Source organism: Danio rerio, chromosome 25 (assembly GCF_052040795.2).
Source record: "Danio rerio strain M-AB ecotype USA chromosome 25, GRCz13ab, whole genome shotgun sequence".
NCBI classification, from domain to species: domain Eukaryota; kingdom Metazoa; phylum Chordata; class Actinopteri; order Cypriniformes; family Danionidae; genus Danio; species Danio rerio.
Genome location: NC_141045.1, coordinates 15,585,520 through 15,604,437, shown reverse-complemented (window position 1 = coordinate 15,604,437; position 18,918 = coordinate 15,585,520). Strand labels below are relative to the sequence as shown.

The following is an 18,918-nucleotide window of genomic DNA, read 5'->3' as shown; positions in this document are numbered from 1 at the left end:
TGATAACTCTAACTCCTCTAAGGTCGAGAGATAAGCAAACATATATATATATATATTTATATATATATAATTTATTTCTGAATCTCTTCACTGCATACTTTAAACGCTTATCAACTTCATTTCATTCACAGCCATTCTCCACATCTATCGCCTTTCCCTCAGTTCTGTCGTTACCCACAGTGCTTTGAACTTAATACTGAAGGTGAAATGTGTAATGCTGGCTGTCCCTTCGTGTCTCTGTGATGTATTTAATCATGAATATGAATATTATTTCCAGTCCATACCTGTGGGATTTTATGGCATTTACAGTCAAATGAGATTGATAGATCTCTAAAAAAAAAAACAAGTCTAACAATGAGAAAATCACAACTAAACTTTAGAGGACCTAGAGATGTTGTGGTGTGTCAAATTGCAACACGGATAGGCACACATTGCAGTTACATTTTAAAAATAATAACATAATAAGACAGCAAAATCATAACCTCCCCCAGCAAAGCAAAAGAATTGCAGGACTTGAAATAAAAAGTAAAAGCACTTTGATTTTTGACCAAAACTGAAAATTTGAATTTACACCCGGTGATCCCACTTCAAATTTGTTGCAATGGTTGAGTTGCAAACAATAATAACGGTAATAAAAAACCACCCAAATCAAATTTTGATAAAAGGAAAACAAATAAATACTACTAAACAATATACACATATGAAGTCCTGTATCAGTTACAATTGACGACATTGATATGTATAGATTAAGGAGGTTTCCTGGAGTTTGGACATTTCTTTTTACCACCCAACAATCAAATGATTTATCAAATTAGAATTACACTAAAAATAATAAGAAGATTAATAAGAATAATGAAGAAATAAATGAAGTATTCATCACACATTTAAAGCAAAAGACATACATACTGGCCCTTTCAGAGTGATTGTGTCAGCATTCAACTCAAAGCTGGCAAATTCAACAAAACCAAATTTCTACTTGAATTCAGTTCGATTCTGTTGAAGCATTCACATGTTTTCCTGTGAAGACCCTTTTTTTTTCAATTCAAAAACTGCTGGAAATTAATACTGAGTAGCAACAGCGCAACCTAGTGTTGACTGAAGGTACAAATACAATGTTGCTGGGAATGCAGTTGACCTCCTTACCGAATGGAAGACACCTAATAGTAAACCACAATTCAGAAAGACCCAAGAGAATTGTTGATCATTCAAACAAACATCCAATGTTATCTTATTACAATGGTGGAGAGACCTGCTGCTTGCTACGGTTACGTTGTTCACACGTAAGGAGATTTTAACTCTGTTTCAAGTGACCACGGCCCTTCTAGGACTGTCAGCGAATGAACTGAGGGATGTCTAAATGCTCGCATCTCAGAGATTCGTGTACCTCTTGGTTGAAGGTGTATGAGGAGGGAAAAAAAGCAAGATATTTATTTCATAGGCAGCTGATACATAGACAAAGGTTCCCTTTTTTCCTGAAGAAATATTCTCTGTAGAATTGTCTTAGCAAAGATAGAAAATGGATCCCCAGCTCTGCTGGTTTCAGTGCATTCAAAGGAGGCCAAAATCCTTAAAAGCCAAAGGATAGTCAGCTCATGTTTGTAGTTTCCATACAGTGTGTTGGCTTCAATGTCCTCTCTGGTGCTGGAGCTCTTGGAACATAAATGCAGGGAACCGCTTGTGCTTGCGCGGATATTTTGAACGCTTGAGTTTCTTCAGGATGTGAGAGTTCCTAAAATCCACCGAAAGCATGATAGGACAACAAAGTGTTCAAATTAGTGAACCGAAATAAGGGAAGAGGGAAAACGAAGCTTATGAACAAGATGCGCCGAGTCCTGTGGAGGACGTCTCGCCCAGTCTCATCTGTCCAAAAGGACTTTAAGCGCCCGCTCGATGTTCATTCTGTGACCCACACGAGTCACACCCAAGTCGATCAGATCCTCCTTTTGCAGGTTTGGCAGGTGGCTGCCCTCTATATCATTGTCCATAAAGGCATCCCTGTGCTCACCCAGGTTCAGGCTCTCGAGCCAGTCGGCCACATCCTGCTTGCTCCACAAGAGAACAGGTTTGGTGGCAAAGGGCTTATTTGATGCAGCCTGGATGAGGGTGAGTGGGGAAGGGGAGCGGCTACGCCCTGTGCCCAGGCTGAGGGGCGGTGTGGGCAGGCCAAAGACGTCCGTCATGGTGGGGGAAGTGGCCGAGGTTGGGAGGGAAGAGGCACAGCTGAGGCCAGAGTCCGGTGGGGACATGATAGGGCTTGGGGTGTGGTGGTGGGGAGGCAGGCTCTCTGCCTGTCGGCACGGTGACGGGGCAGGCACGTTGGGGCCAGGCTGGGCAGTGAAGGTAACGGTGGTGTTTTGCTGTGTACCTGAGATGAGGGATACACCATCCTGATTTCTGCAATGACAGAAGGATAAACATGAGGAATACATATAAGGAGGAAAAACATGAGGGAACATGTACAGCTACATCCTAGCTAAAAAAAAAATCTAGAATGCTTTAAGTGGTTGGTAAAGCTGAGCATTGTTGTGTGGTTTATGTAATCTTTTCACCTTTTTAGAATATTGTTATGAAGTTATTAGCATGTTCTGGGCATTGATAGTCCAAGTTAACTGTTTGTATGATTTTATTTGCTCCCAGGTGGAATTTTTAGTTGACATTTTTCAAAAGTGCCACTGAAACAAAAACCTACTAACCTCTGGAAAAGTGTTTTTATGCAAGGGACAGCTGAGACAAGAGACTTACAAAATACAAAATATTATGTGTCCCAATAGAAAAACAAGAAAAAATGTTGAGGGCAAAATAAGCGTATTGAAACCCAAGTGCACTGAAAGTATGAGTGTAATGTAGGTGGTTTGGTTTAAAGGAAGCAGAGAATGTGAGGTTCTTTAGAATAAAATGTCCTTGCCCCAGGTTTCTCCTTATACCCAAGGTGAGCTGGCCTAGATTTGTTGTCGACACATAAACTTTTACATTTGCATCTTATGTAACATAGCAAATAAAACCAAACACACTCATATAAACAGTACTCAACAACTCTAGACTGATACAAAAACATCAATAAATACGCAACATCAATACAATGTACAAGTTACACATTTAGCCCAGATCATAAGAATAAAAATACACCAATTCAGTGATTCAAATAAATAACGCTAGCTTTCAAAACAACAACAAAAAATAATCTATTTCTATTTATTGTGAGAGAAAAAAAAAAAGAAAAAAAACTCTTTGCTTAGTGTGTGCTAAACATAGCGCTCTGCCTGGGCTACAAGTGCATTTTGGGGTCAGTTCTTTGGTCTGTAAATAACTAAATCATTTAATAATAAATGAGACTTGGGACTTCATGTTGATGGCAAACCACTGTCTGTGCTATGTGGAATCCATCAGCATACGCAACCTTTGCACATGCACATCAGTGTTCATTTTGCTCATCTTTGCAAACTAAATGACATAAGCTTTAAAACCAAATTAGCTTTCTCTGTAGGAATTGTAAGTTGAAAAAAAAACAAATATTTATTAAAACAATTGTAAAACACTAAATACAAAACAATTTGTCCTTAGTATTTTATTATATTTAGGAGTATATTTATGAGCTCAAAATATAAATATGATTTTAATGCATTGTACCATTCTCCTTGCATCATCAGTACTTTGTTACTTAGTATAAGTTACTTATACTCAGAGCATTCTAAATCAGTTAATATTAGGTTTATTTTAGTATTGATGCAGCCATAAAAACAGCCTATGTTGGCAGCAACCAGCAAGACAGCTCAGTGGGCTTTCTCAAAATAGTACTAGCTCCTTATAATTGTAAATGCTTTTGTCTAAATTAAATATTCCTTTAAAAAGCCTTTAGGAGATTACTTAAGATAATCTAGACATGTCTTGGGGGAGCAGTTTGGGTGCTGTGACAACTACGTAACAAATGGACCATGTTGTAACAACACACACCTCCCCCTTCTGTGGTATGGTCTGTGTTCATCATCACACTGACGTTGCTCATCTCGTCCTCAAGGCTGTTCTCATTATTGGGTTGCTAGGCAACTCTTTCGTTCTCCAGCAGAGCACACACACTAATCTGAGAGCCTAAATGTAAGCCTGTGATACAGTAAGGAAAGAGGGCATACCTTGTTCCAAAGTGAGTCCTGGATCCAGTCGGAGAGTCTAACGCTTCCCCTGGCTTTGGTGCTTTGTCCTTGTTCACATGCTGCAGAACTGAATTGGTTTCAGGCCCATGGGGTCCTTTCATCTCCGGAGGGTCACCCCACAGCTTTGAGGTTCGTTGCGTTGGGGTTTTCAAGGGTTCTGGTGGAATAGATCCAGGGGGTGGAGGTGGGACAGAGGAGGGCATTCTGAAAGAGCCTACGTTCTCCTCAGGCAAAGAGTCCTTGTAAAGTGCATTGCTCTTGATGGCAGGTTTGGGTTTTGGTTTAGACAGGATTTGAGACCTGTCCACCAGAAAGGCTTGTCCATCTGCATAGACGGTGCACGTATCCAGGGTCTCACCTCCTTCAGAAGACAGGGTGGAGATGCTGGACACAGTAGAGATGGTGCTGGTGGTCTCCAGTTGGGGGTCACCACTGCTCCGGCTGTCTACCTCAATGCCCGAGTCAGTGATTTGTTCATAGGGCTCTAGAGGCCCAGGAGGGAAGCTGGGAGGTGTGCAATTTGTGAGGACTGTTGATCTTTTGATTTCAGCATGCCCTCCACCTAACGCGGGATAGTAGGGAGCAAGAGAAGGCCCTTTTGTACCATTTGCTTTCTGTTTGAGTAGTTCAGCTATACTTCCTGCCTGGTCTTCAGGAATGTCAAAACTGTTGGCAAACTCCAGTGGGGGTGGTAAGGGTTCTGCAAACACAAACTCTTCATCGATGTCGACAGAGGCCAAGGGCGGTGGAGGGATGCCGAAGGGCAGCTTCACAGGCTCATCCACTGAGCTAACAGTTATAATGGTCTTGCCATGTGGAGCAGCTGATAGCGCCTTGGGGGCTGGGGGGTTGGTGGGAGCTGGCTGGTTGGGGTCGCGAAGCTCCCCAGGGGTGTTGTCGGGACTCACTCCCTCGTCCCTTTCGCCCTCTGACAAGCTGTTATCCTCAGATTTTGCCCCATCTGTGGTGTGCACCATCAGCAGACCAGCTGACTTCTGCTGAGAAGTGTCCACAATGTCAATCAGCATGTTTTTCTTCTCCTCAGGCCTCTTTTCGGGCTTGCCCAAATCGAGCTGATACTTGGATTCTGTCTCATATTTGGACTCAGTCATCTGCCTCCTCAAGCCCCCACGGGGACGGCCCATGGTAGCAGTACTTGAGAAGCCAACCTCCACATTTGGTCTAAGCTTGGTGTCGATGAAAAGCGGTTTATTGAGATCAAGTTTGGATGGGTCACTTTTTAATGGAAGAGGCTGTGATTGATCCCTCATGGCTCGGTCTCTGGCAGCTAATGCTAAAGCTAATGGTGAGTTGGGGTCAAGTGGCTTGCCTGTTACTGGGTGAACGTAATTCCCACTTCCTGAGCTGTAGGTCTTATGAGCAGGCAGACTGATTGGGCTGTGTCCTGTACGAGTGTTCAACAGTTCCCTTACCATGGTGGGTTCGGGACTGTTGAAGTCTGTCACATTGCCACCACCTCTAGGGATGCTAAGAAGTGATGAGGGAGGTGCCATGAGCCTACGCAGCCGCTCATCGCTGCTAAACATGCCCTCATCAATAGACTTGGAGTGTCGAAGCCTTGGGGTAGGTGTAGGAACCACATCTTCATCACCAGCATCTGTAGACCTAAAAGATGGTGAGTTGCGATGAGAATCAAGCCTTTTTTCCCTGTCTCTGACAGCACCAGCAATGGCAGCTGCAAATGGACTGCCTGGATTTAGGCCATCTTCAGGACGCAACTGCCCTGGGTGATCTGGAGTGGTCGTCTCAATTTCCATGCTGCTTCCTTGACTGCTTTTGCCGCTGCTGCTGGTGGAGGGCTCTTTGATTATTATTGTCGGAATAGGAATGGAGCAGGTCTTCTCAGGACTGTCCTCTACGTTGGACTGTTTGACAAGCATTCCCTTTCTTCTGGCAGGCTTGTTGGGCACAAACAGTCCAGCTTGACCCATCTTACCAACATCTGAGTAAGGGTTCTCAGGGATTTGGGCACGGCGCATATGAAGACTCTGCTGGGCCGTGGGGCTGTGATTGTACCCCTCAGAATCATACTGCTCGGGATTGTCTCTGTAATACTTGCCCTGATCTCTCCACCCAGCACCTTCTCCTCTCTCCGGGGCTGTGCTGTTTGCATTAGGACTCTGTGAAGTAAAACCTGCTCTGATGGTGCCGTATCCTCGACCAGCTGGGACAGGAGCATTATTATGAGGTGGAGATGGAGGGGAGATAGCTGGTGGGGGTGGAATATCCTCTGATGTGTCAGGCATCGAAAGGCTTCTTGTAAATTTCAACATTGGAGGAGTAAGGAACTGCTTCTCTTCTTCGGTTACTCCTGTAAAGAAATAAAAGAATAAAATTCATACCAAACACGTCAACAAGACTGGGGGTGTAATTACCATACAGAAACAATAAATATGACATTACAAAGCAAATGTTACATCTTGAAAATAAATCAGATTAATGGAAAAGCCTCCAGCAACAGTGGGCTGACCACTGAGTGTAGTAGGCCAATTATTTGTTTCATTTGACAAAGCTCTGAATGAGTTTTGTGTGCAATATATCAAAATAAAGATGTACTTGAGTGTGCAAAACAAAACAATCCACACACCTATGGATGTTTGCCGCCGTATGGTTCCCCTTGGTAGACCCAGAAAAGGGCCTCTAGGACTCCCTGGCTGTGGTGACGAATCTACTGCTGTATCCTGACTATTGCAGAGAGACTGCAAAAGAAAGAACAAGGCTGACATGATAATAAGGACAAGCATAATGCAGCACTTTTTGTAGAGCACCTATTCAAACTAGGCTTCTCACATTTTGAAACAAATTTATAAAAAGGGATTGAGACAAATATATAGAAATAATCTATAACATACTCACAACCCTGTGCATAATTCCACTCTAATTTAAGCATCAAAATCCAACATCACGTGCATAGCCAGTGGTTATATGAGACTTGTGAATAGCGGTTATTGCAGTTAGCCTACAATACAATTATCAACAATCACAGGAGACCGAAGCTCTAGGGGATATTACACAAGGCACGCTTACATTCATTTCAGGGCTGACAGGAAAACATTTGCTAGTTGGACGTGGCTTGACCGTCGCCACTCTCACTTCTGCATTTGAGTTGTCCCATATGGGTTTCTGAGGAGGTACGACTTCATCCACTTTATCTGTAAGACAACAGCATCTCAAATTAGAAAGCAGGAAGCAACATTTAAAATAAGCTCAGTATCAAATATTGCTAATTTCCTCTAAGAGGATCCCCAGTGCAAGGATCCAAACCGAGCAAGAGAGGCGACAGAAATAGGTACAACAACAATGGTCAAGGTCAAAGCCGTGCAAGCGCTTCCTGGCTGCGTTGGAGAAATCTTAGCACTTCTTTCAACGGCCACTGTGCAACATGCTAGCTTTTTATTTATTTTTTAAGACAGCTCCCATGCATGGGATGATTACTTAGTGTGACTTGAAATACAATCCTCTTCTTCAGACCCTCATTATCTGAAAGCTGATCATCTACACAGAAATGGAGGAAAGGGAAATTCAGTTTCTGATATCCTAGCATAAAAGTCATCAAGACTGAATATGGTTACACACAAACACACAAACACACATGAAACGCCTTTACACCTGGTAATTAATTAACTACATTTAAAGAGACAGTTCACCCTCAAATAAAGTTTCTGGCATCATTTACTCACCCTCCACTTGTTCCAAACCAGTTTGTTTGTTGAACACAAAATAATATTCAAAGCAAATGTCTTCTACTCTATTTTGTCCTACTATGGAAAGCTTTATTCATAATATCTTCATTTGTGTTTAACAGAAAAACTGAATGAAAGAAATTCATAAATGTTTTGAACCATTTTAGGCCGAGTAAATGATGACAACCCAGCAGGCACACAATGTCATAAGACATTAATATTAGGTTAGCTTTAGGTTGTGAGTCAGCGTCTAAGGACAAAGTTATTTTGACATCGAATAACGATGTCAAATGACATTGATATTTAGTTGATTTTAGATTGGGTTGGAAAGTGACCAAAATCCAACGCCATATTGACCTTAAATACTGACATTTACATTGTCAGGTATGGCAACCAAAATTCAACGTTTGATAGACGCCATAGTGATAATGTCCACACAACGTCAAGCTGTAACATCATTAAACGCTGATATTTGCTTGATTTTTAGGTTGGACATTGGAGATTGACATCGACCTGACGTTGGGTTCTGCCTTCATCTCGCTTTTCATTTTCAACCAAAATGCAGCGTTGGGGTACAACGTCAAATTTATGTCATGTTGACATCCTGTGCCTGCTGGAAAAATAATAATTTTGGTGATTAATTCCTTTTCTGTGTCATTAGCATTACAGAACATCTAAAAAGGATTTCTGTCATTTTGAAAGGTAAAGTAAAGTACTTTGTTGATAAACAGTATTAAACAAGCCCAATTTAAAGCATTGAAATGTTAAAAATAAAATTTTTATATACAATTTGTGAGATTCAAGCATCCCAGTGAAAAAGATTTAATCATTAAATAGATAAACCAGCATGCACTAACCACAATATTTCTGTTGTCCAATAATGAAATAAGCATTACAGTTTAAACCTTTATAAAAAACTTGTAAGACTCTAAACAGAACAAGATTAAAACATAGTTTCAGTTATCTGTGAGCTATTTATGTGCTGAACATCCAAATGTGATCTGGAAATGCATTTTAATATCAGAAGTAAAGGGGTCACCAGTTACATGTCTTCATTCTGCAATTATATACACTTCGAAAATACTCCTGAGGCAAAACAAGAATTAAAAACTGCCCATTAAGGAGAATGTGTTCTGTAGTTAATATTCATACCACAGAGTATATATCAGAGACTGCAGGAAGAGTTTGAAGTTATATAAATATATATATATATATTCATAAATTTTCCTTTAGCTTAGGCCCTTATTTTTCAGGTGTCACCACTGTGGAATGAACCACCAACTATTCCAACACATGTTTTTATGCAGCGGATAATAGTTATATATTTATATATAGAAACACTACCTGACAAAAGTCTTATCGACTATCCAAGTCTATCCAGAAGTGGCTTATATGAAAGGCAAAGGCCTCTAGATTACGTCATGATTTTCAATTGTTTATTTAGAACAGTAAGGTCTGACTTTGTTTAGACAAAAGTCTTTTCACTTAACAGGAATAATGTGCAGTATAGGAAATAAAGTAATGGTGCAGTGGAAAAAGAATTATTACTGTGTCTGACTCCAATGAGCTTGGAGGACTGCATCCATACATCTCTGCAATGAATCAAATAACTCAATAATAAAATCATCCGGAATGGCAAAGAAAGCGTTCTTGCAGGACACCCAGAGTTCACCAAGATTCTTTGGATTCATCTTCAACGCCTCCTCCTTCATCTTACCCCAGACATGCTCAATAATGTTCATGTCTGGTGATTGGGCTGGCCAATCCTGAAGCACTTTGACCTTATTTGCTTTCAGGAATTTTGATGTAGAGGCCAAAGTATGAGAAGGAGGTCTTATGAGCCTGTGGTTTGTAATGTAATGGGCATCATAAATGTCTTGATATCCCAGCCTGTTGATGTTGCCATCCACTCTGCAGATCTATCAAACAACCCCAGACTGAATGTAACCACAAACCATGACTTTTCCTTCACCAAACTTGACTGATTTCTGTGAAAATCTTGGGTCCAGTGGGTTTTAATATTTCTTCTGAAGTATTTGTGATGATGGGGATGCAGTTCAACAGATAATTCATAGAAAAAATTTATCTTCTGCTATATTTCCAAACGATCAACCAGAAATCAAGTTATTATTTGTTGCTCTTACAACTGGCATTAACGACAAGATTTTTGTGAGGTACTTTGTGTGTGTGTGTTAGTACATATATATTAGTGCTGTCAAAATTAGTGCGTTAACGCATGTGATTAATTTGAAATATTTAAATAATTAATGCGTTAAAAAAGATTAACGCAGTTGCAGGTTTTTTTTTTTACTTCCTTTTGTGGTCGATGTGTGTTCAACATGCAAAGAAATATGGATAAGACCAAGGAAGCGCTTTATGAAGGCAAGTTTCAGTATAAAACAATTAATGTCGCATTACCAGGCCATCCAGCATTTCGTCTAGAGTTTCATGCATTTTTTAAGTGTTTCATTTTTAACTTTCGACTTTTGTTTTAATGAAATTTGATACCACATGGCGAACGGAAAGAAAAACCTCCGCCTTTTGTGACTCCGTGGTCCTTTAAGGTAATCAAAAATCGCTGCTTACATGATAGACTCTTAATAAGAGTATTATCCTAATCATATTAAAATCGGAGTATTCGTGTCTTATGTAAATGTACTCAGAAAGTGTCAGATGAAGTCACGAGCTGTCAAAGACAGCGCATTTTAATGCCTTTCAACATGCGCCCTCCAATGTTTCATTAAGTTTGATGTGTTTCCTCCTTAAACACATCGAAAGCGTATGCTTCGCGTTGTTGTGTCAAAATCCGTGTGAAATACAGCCATACTTTAGAACGGTTAGTTTAAGCAAATTTGATGAACGCACGTTGTGTGTGTGTGTGTGTGTGTGTCTGTTTGTGTGTCTGTGTCAGGCCTATGCAGGGACAGGTGCTCAAAATAATCGCAAAGTGAAGAGCAAGTGCCTCCTGAGAGTGCGCGCATGCGTTTCTTAGCAACAAACCTGCTTAAACGTTGTTGTCCATAGCCAGTAAATCAAAAAGTTACAAATTGCCGTGAGATTGCGTTGCACTCTCAGCTCACATCATTGAAAAGAAAAGGTCCACATAGTCCCCCGATAATTTCAACAGACAGGACTATTTTAGCAACTGGCTGAATGTAAAGGAGGACTGAGCAAAATTGTTTCTACTTTATAATTAATGTTCTCAATTCACAGCAATACAACTTTACAATGAGTGCAATTGTTTGTATCCAATACTTTATTATTATTATTATATTTTCCAACTTCCATATTTGCAGTGCCTGTATTTTGGCATTTTTTTGCAGTCCACTTAGAATCCAACTTGGAAATAATTTTTTTCTTTATTGGTATTGATTGGTTTAAAATTCAAATGGCATCAACATGCATGTGTTTTAATTTCTGTAATAAATATGGCTGTCAAGCCAGGATCTTGATGGTTTATTGTGGGTATGTTGTTTACATGAAGAAATCTGTGTTACAAATTAAACAAAAATTCTAATAAACAATTATTTTTAGAATTTAAATAGTTTTTGTCTTGCATTTACATTAATTTTACATTTGAATAGCTAAAATGATAAGTTTCAGTCTTTTAAATTTAAATAATCGTGATTAATTTTCAAAAAAGTGTGATTAATTACCTAATTTTTTAATCGATTGACAGCACTAATATATATATATATAGACACACACACACAGAGGTATGCAGCCAGCCACAATATGTAAGCATAAAACTAATGCTTACAACGATTTAGAAAATATCTCCATCTAGAAGGCAAAGGAGTCCATTCAGCAGTCTAAGACGTCATGTCATATCTGCGCAACATACGTCATACGTCGTCATAATTCTAATCGATGCTAAGTCTGGCGATAGCTTTACACTGAAAATATGGCATTACATTTTGCAGTTGGACCGTTTCTATATTAAACATATGCAGCATTATTTCCATGGCAACATCTTGTTTCAATGTGATTCAAAGCTGGAGTGGTCCCTTGTATGATGATAGATAGAAAGTACTTCTGTAAAGGGCGGAAATTATCTTAAAAAGTCCAGCTTTCAAATTTGATCTTCTCTCTGAGGAGAGAAATGGAGGCAGGATCCATTATATCGGTAGGAACAAGGGGAAATTCATGGCTCTTGTTTTCTGAAACAAATCCTTTTAGTAATCGAAGGCAGGCTGTTGAATAATAAATTCTTACATTGCACTTTTGAAGATCTAGAAGTCAATAAGTGAAGCTACAGGCTTATGGAGCCATTTGCAGTGTAAACACATTTCGTCTTCCAACTGGCAAATTTTGATTATTGGAAAGAGAATACAAATTATTAACACTGAATCATTTAAAACCCCAAAAAAGTTCAATTGTGTGAGAAAAATTAATCACTAAACTATGCTGAGGTGACAAATATTTAGGGAAGACTCACCCTTCTTTTTCCTCAAAGTGGCTTTAACATAAAAGAACAATTCAGCTTTAATCAAGCATTAAAATTCAGAGATAATTTCCAGAAAACATGACGAGAAGAACCAACGATTGGAATACACTGTATTCCTCCACATGGCATTGACCTGTGCATAATGTAATGCCATTTTAGATGGAAAGCAACAACAAATCCATGCAGTTAACTTTCCACCAACACTACACGAGACAAGTAGATTAGTATCCAATAAAGTGACAAAAAAGACAATTAGTCGCTGATTACACAATGTACACAAGAATTTAAGACGCATTGCTTACCCTTTGTGTCATAGTTTAATTACTGACAATGAAATCAGCATGACCCATCAAACCCTAGATTTATCTGTGATCACCAAAGTAAATCCTTCACAACCTGCTCACATGAAATGCATCATGCTTTAACAGTATCTAGTATTTTTGCTTTCATTAGTGAGAACTACACAAAAACTGTGACGAACACACAATGTGCATATAATCACAAATATACGTCACAAGAATATACATACTGTACAACAGATTGACTTGCATGCCAGGGAAGCACAACATAACAGGTTATATACAGCTTGTAATAAATGTTTGTGTAAATGATCACATCATACCTTTATCCACTTTTAGGTCAGCATGCAGGAAAACAAAACAACATCAGAGTTCATTTCATAATGAACGGTAGCTGTAGAACAACAAAAAGTGGCACAGGTTAACAACTAATTCTTCTGGACCATTCACGTAAGGCTTGTTTGTGATTTTGAAAACAACTACACTTAACAAAATGCGGTGAAACTAAACCTTGACATTAACTATATATATATATATAATATAACAGATCTCATGGTTTGAGACTGAAAAAAGAATAAAATATGAGTTAATATTGTAGCTGTATTTACAATATTGCTAGAATGTGACCCATGCAAATGCTCCCTTATGTTATGAATATGTATTAAAGGTGAAGTATGTTAGTGTTTTTATTGTTCATTGACTAATATAAATATGCCAATCATCTCTAACTAAAATGTAAATGTTGAGTCTTATGAGCAGCATGAGGAATCTGAACTCAGGAATCAAAAACTTTGTGGAATTTAATGAAATGTTTGGGTGTTAATCGAGATACCAAACTTGTGTTTCTTCTTAACTATTTTGTCTCGTTAAACCCCATAAAAATAGTTTTTAAAAATTAAGTATTAGAAAAATCTCAAGTTTGAGTTAGGAAGATGTAGCGATTCACTCTACTCGCGATTTGATACGATTCAAAATACTGATGTCACGATACGATTTATTTGAACAAAATAAGATAATTTAGCAATGAAGTAGTTTGCAATTGTAATATTTCCTTAAAAACATTTTTAAATAACAAAACTAAATTGCAATTTAGTTTACAATTCCAGAATCAACTTAATAAATCATATTACAAATAAAAAAAATAAGCAAATTAAGACTTTGTTGATGCTCTTCTTAGCAAGTTTTTTTGTTGAAGAGATATATTTTTTGAAATGAAGTCTGCACTGCGCGCTAGCATTTTTTTAACATTCAAAGGAGATACTAATGTGAAATAAAGCTACATAAAGTAATTGTTTAACAAGTGCGAATCATGACCCTCGTGAAAGAAACATTTTCTGGCACAAGCTGAGATCTCAAAAAAATAAGTGAAGTTTATTTATAAACTAATGTCGAGAGGAGCTGGAGCTGTTGCAGCTGGTCCCGCATTATCCAATTTATGATTCACCAGTCAGATGATTCCTAATACACTATAAATACTCTAAGTTTCATATCACAGCCATGTTCTTTTTGAAGAATCCCCCCTTCCACCCCTACTCCTCCTTCTTTCCTAGATGGGTGGCACGGTGGCCCAGTGGTTAGCACTGTTGCCTCACAGCTAGACGTCACTGGTTCTAGTCCTTACCAAGCCAGCCGACGTTTCTGTGCAGAGTTTACATGTTCTCCACGTGCTCACGTGTTTTTTTTTTCGGGTTCCCCAGTTTCTTCCCACCGTTCAAAAACATGCAACTTAAGTTAATTGACTAAATCCAAATCGCACCATAGACATGCTCCTAGTAAGTAGTTATCTCTTGAGAGCAATCACTATCTGTTCATTAGCTACTACAGCAGGGGAGTTCTTGAGATCTACCTGAGCTCAAACTCCCCTTACGCCTTCCAAATGGGAGGGAGCCCAGGGCTTGAGGATCTTATAAGCCCAGGGCTCTCTCCCGGGACAGCATGTCCAACAAGCTTTATAATCAATCATCAGCTAAGTGTGAACTCCTGAAATATATCTTCTTTACAAACTTTGAAATCACTTATCAAATGTGTGTGTGACAGTGAGAAATGTCATGTTCATTGTCATCAATTTAATAATATGACTAAACATAAAAAAATAGCGGAGATGAAGTGCAATAAAGTGGAGATCGCTAGAAGAGTAGACATGCGGACATCGGTGGATTGAGCTCCACTAGAGTGCACTATTTATTAACTCTGCATATTTTTACAAGCAAGTTAATCATTCTCTTTTCTTCGGCTTTATCCCTTATTCATCAGGGGTCGCCAAAGTGGAATGAACTGCCAACATTTACAGCATATGTTTTACACAACGTATGCCCTTCCTGCCACAACCCAGTACTGGGAAACATCCATAGACTCTCACATTTACACACAATCAAACACTACGGCCAATTTAGTTCATCCAATTTACTTATTCCCTTATAGGAAGACCGGAGCACCCGGAGGAAACCCACATGAACACGGGAAGAACATGCAAACTCAACATAGAAATGCCAACTGGCCCAGCCAGAACTCAAACTAGCAACCTTGCTGAGGGGCAACAGTGCTAACCACTGAGCCACTGTGTCACCCCCAAATTATATTGTATAAAATAAATGATAGATCGTACTGCCTTTGTGACAACACAGACTAAAAATCTAGCTTTCACAAACCGGCACTCCTCTAATTTGAATAAAGATGGAGCTGCTTAAAACATATATGCACCCTTTTCACATGTTCAGGTTTTCTTATGCCAAGTTCAGACTGCATGATTTTAGACCTGATTTTCACTCGCTGACAGGTTTTGATAAATCACAGACAAATGCCTAAAACCACAGGCAAAGCGGTGCTTGTTCACGTGAGTAACAATCACGCAGTGTGAACTATCAAAAACGTGTTCTGAGAGAATTGCAGATGAGTCGCCGATAACCATCAGATATTCTGCATGCTAAATATCTGGAGCTATCTGCGATTCAAATCATGTCTGGAAGCCAGACTTGGTCCAGTCATGTACCGTAATTCACTGCGGCATGTGGACTAAGCAAAAGCTTGTTGTGTGGACCAGAACTGGGCCAGAGATATTTTGCTATGGGAGCAGTAAATGCATCCTATGAAAAGGGTTCATTATGATCCATTTAATATCCTGATTGATTTGAATCAACAAATATTTGAATCAATTTTCAACTGACTCACAGTGAATCGTTACAAACCTAAGTGAGTGATGAGTTTAAGCGATACTTTAAAAATAACAATTACTTTTTAGATCTCCCTCTACTCAACTACACACTTCACCTTTAAATGACAACAGAAATTGGATGGGATGCTTCTGCTTGGCGTGACTGGGCTTACCTAGGTCTTCTAGCTCTGAGGTCATAGATTTTGAACGCATGGACAAGGCTGTGGAGGGAGCCCTCCGTGGTGGCGGTGGCGCTACAGCAACAAACAAAACAAAAAATACAGCAGGTACAGTTGATGCTTGACCATGGGCTGTAGCATTCCCATGAGGAAGCACGGTATATTCAACATCAACTCATGCATTAAAAGGTTTGACGATTCTCAAATTAGTAGTGTTAGTTAAAACTGGGGTAACACTTTATTTTGATAGGCCATTCGAGTATTAGTAGACTGTCTGCTCAATATCTGTTGATACTACTGTTGATGCTAAACAAACATTAGTACATGTCAACTTACACTAACCCTAACCCCAGTCCTAACCAGTCCTAGAATAAGTTGGCATGTACAGTAGATGCAACAAACAGACCATCAAAATAAAGTGTGACCAAAATAAGTGCTTGTTATGCAAAAGCAATGGTTAGAATTACGTGAAAGGAGTTTTTTCTGCTAAACACGTTACATCATGACCCAGAAAATACATCAAGACGCTCACTGTACCTTTCTTTCGAGCCGTGTCGTCAGGGTCTAGATTTCGACTGACCGTTACCACTTTGATGATTAAGTGGTTGCCACCATGACGAATCATGTTGACCACTTGTTTGTGGCCCACTTTGACAACGTTATCCTGGTTCACCTATAAAAAAGGAAAAATAATTAAGCATCAGCAGTGAACAAATCATCAATATCAACCTTTTCTGCAACTTCCTATGTCATGCGAATATGTGCAATAAATAATCAAATGCACTGTTGTTGTAAAATGGCAGTGCTGTGCATAATTAATTTCAAGCTTTTCACCATTTAAAAACACCATGAAAAGTTTTATATGCGCAATGTTTTGTGCAAAAATGTTCAGTTTTTAGTACATCACAACATTGACAGCCAGACCACAACCATGTTCAAAGCTAAATATTATCATACAGCTTAATGGAAACTACACACTACAAATTGCAGAGAAATTCTGGAAAAAATGACCATTAATGCTGAAAAGTACATATATGCTGCCTTCTTTTAAACTCAGACAAAACAGAATTATTACTTATTGGGCCTAAATCTTGCACACAGCAGATCTCACAACTCAATTTACATTAGAGGGATACAAAGTTAGTTTTAGCTTTACTATAAAAGATTTGGGTGTCATATTTCACAGCAATCTAACTTTTAAAAACCATATATCCCATGTCACAAAAACTGCCTTCTTTCATTTGAGAAATATCGCTAAATTACGTAATATGCTATCCATCTCAGATGCAGAAAAGCTAGTCCATGCTTTTATGACTTCGAGACTGGATTACTGTAATGCTCTATTTGCTGGCTGCCCAGCATCCTCTATTAACAAACTTCAATTAGTACAAAATGCAGCAGCCAGAGTTCTGACCAGGTCTAGAAAATATGATCATATAACCTCAATTTTATCCTCTCTACACTGGCTGCCTGTTAAGTTTCGTATTGAATTTAAAATATTACTTCTCACCTACAAAGCTCTAAATAATCTAGCTCTTGTTTATCTAACCAACCTTCTGTCTCGCTACAAACCAACTCGCTCTTTAAGATCTCAAAACACAGGGCTTCTGGTAGTACCTAGAATAGCAAAATCAAGTAAAGGAGGTCGAGCCTTCTCTTTCATGGCTCCTACACTCTGGAATAGCCTTCCTGATAACGTCCGAGGCTCAGACACACTCTCCCAGTTCAAAACTAGATTAAAGACCTATCTGTTTAGTAAAGCATACACTCAATGCATTACCTAGCGGGTTCCACACAGGCTTCTGCATCTTGCTTATATACACTATGAACAGCAGCTACGCTAATTATTTTCTTTATTCTCTATTTTCACCTGGGGATACTCATCCCGAGGTCCTCAGATTATGCTGAGTCACTGATTGGATCCAAGACCAGCGACGTGATGATCCCAAGGATTCCATATCCGGGACCAGGCCATATCCTGAGCTGCTGCTGCGCTGATGGTCGTGGGTAGTGGAGAACATTAGTCTGATTCCAGCGACGTCCCAGGGACAGACGAGTCTTCGCTGAGGCCATCTTCCAGCCTTAACCACGGCGAATGAAGTTCTGCACAAGACTTTTGGCCAGCGGAGAAATTAAAATGGTCGTGCCCAACTGAGTCTGGTTCCCTCAAGGTTTTTTTTCTTCACTCCCATCAGGTGAAGTTTTTTTTCCCTCTCCGCTGTCGCCACTGCCTCGCATTGTTCAGGATTGGTAAAGCTACGCATCGATGAATTGGCTCTTCAGTGTTTGAACTCTCAGTAATGATTAAATCACACTGAACTGAGCTAAACTGAACTGAACTGAACTTAAACACTAAAACCTGAACCACACTGTTCTAGTTACTATGACCATTTATGTGAAGCTGCTTTGACACAATCTACATTGTAAAAGCGCTATACAAATAAAGCTGAATTGAATTGAATTCTTTTCCAGGGACACCCAGGCTGTTTTTCAATATCAAGTACACTAAGTTTGGACTTGCATTCTTGGAAGTTCAGACTTGCCAAGTTCAGACTTAAAAGAACGAACTACCGAGGATGCGTGGACACAAGTCGGGTACTTCTTCAAATGAAATGGCAGTGTACTTTATAACGTCACTTAACTCACCATGGATTCATTGGTTTCACAGTACATTAACTATAAAATGATTTAATTATTTAAAGCACGACCCGTAATTAATATTATATTGATTTTATAAATCTACATTTTTGATTTAAGAAAATGTAAACATAAATCAATATAAATGTAAAGTAAAATGTGTTATTATACACAGACTCCTTTCTTTTATTATTAGATTTAATAAACTACAATGGACATTATACAAGTACAAATAAGAAATAAAGATAACATAAAGCAATTTGGTAAACAAAGACAAACAGCGTACAACACAATAACATAATTAAAGACACTTATAAAAGGTAACAAAATAATATTGACAAAATAATACACCT

The 18,918-nt window shown here is 39.1% G+C and overlaps 1 protein-coding gene and 1 long non-coding RNA gene across 7 annotated transcripts in view; one reads left to right on the top strand and one right to left on the bottom strand.

Annotated features, from left to right (window-relative positions):
* Positions 1-208: 208 nt before the first annotated feature.
* shank2b (SH3 and multiple ankyrin repeat domains 2b) overlaps positions 209-18,918 on the bottom strand; it is a 237,924-nt gene continuing 219,214 nt past the window's right edge. For 2 of the 6 annotated variants that reach the window (XM_087311012.1, XM_087311013.1), the window contains 7 exons: positions 16,466-16,601; positions 15,923-16,003; positions 12,922-12,930; positions 7,197-7,321; positions 6,757-6,868; positions 4,128-6,480; positions 209-2,394 (listed from right to left, as the gene is read on the bottom strand). In XM_087311012.1, coding sequence (XP_087167138.1) covers positions 1,857-2,394; positions 4,128-6,480; positions 6,757-6,868; positions 7,197-7,321; positions 12,922-12,930; positions 15,923-16,003; positions 16,466-16,601 — 3,354 coding nt within the window. In that variant the 3' untranslated portion in view covers positions 209-1,856. Of the gene's footprint in view, positions 2,395-4,127; positions 6,481-6,756; positions 6,869-7,196; positions 7,322-12,290; positions 12,417-12,921; positions 12,931-15,922; positions 16,004-16,465; positions 16,602-18,918 lie in introns of those variants that run through there. The other 4 variants (XM_087311014.1, XM_087311015.1, NM_001128347.1 and 1 more) reach the window with 3 other exon arrangements.
* Positions 12,938-18,405, top strand: LOC147837664 (uncharacterized). The gene is made up of 2 exons (XR_015526341.1): positions 12,938-13,048; positions 15,837-18,405. It is a non-coding gene; the product is annotated as an uncharacterized LOC147837664 (long non-coding RNA).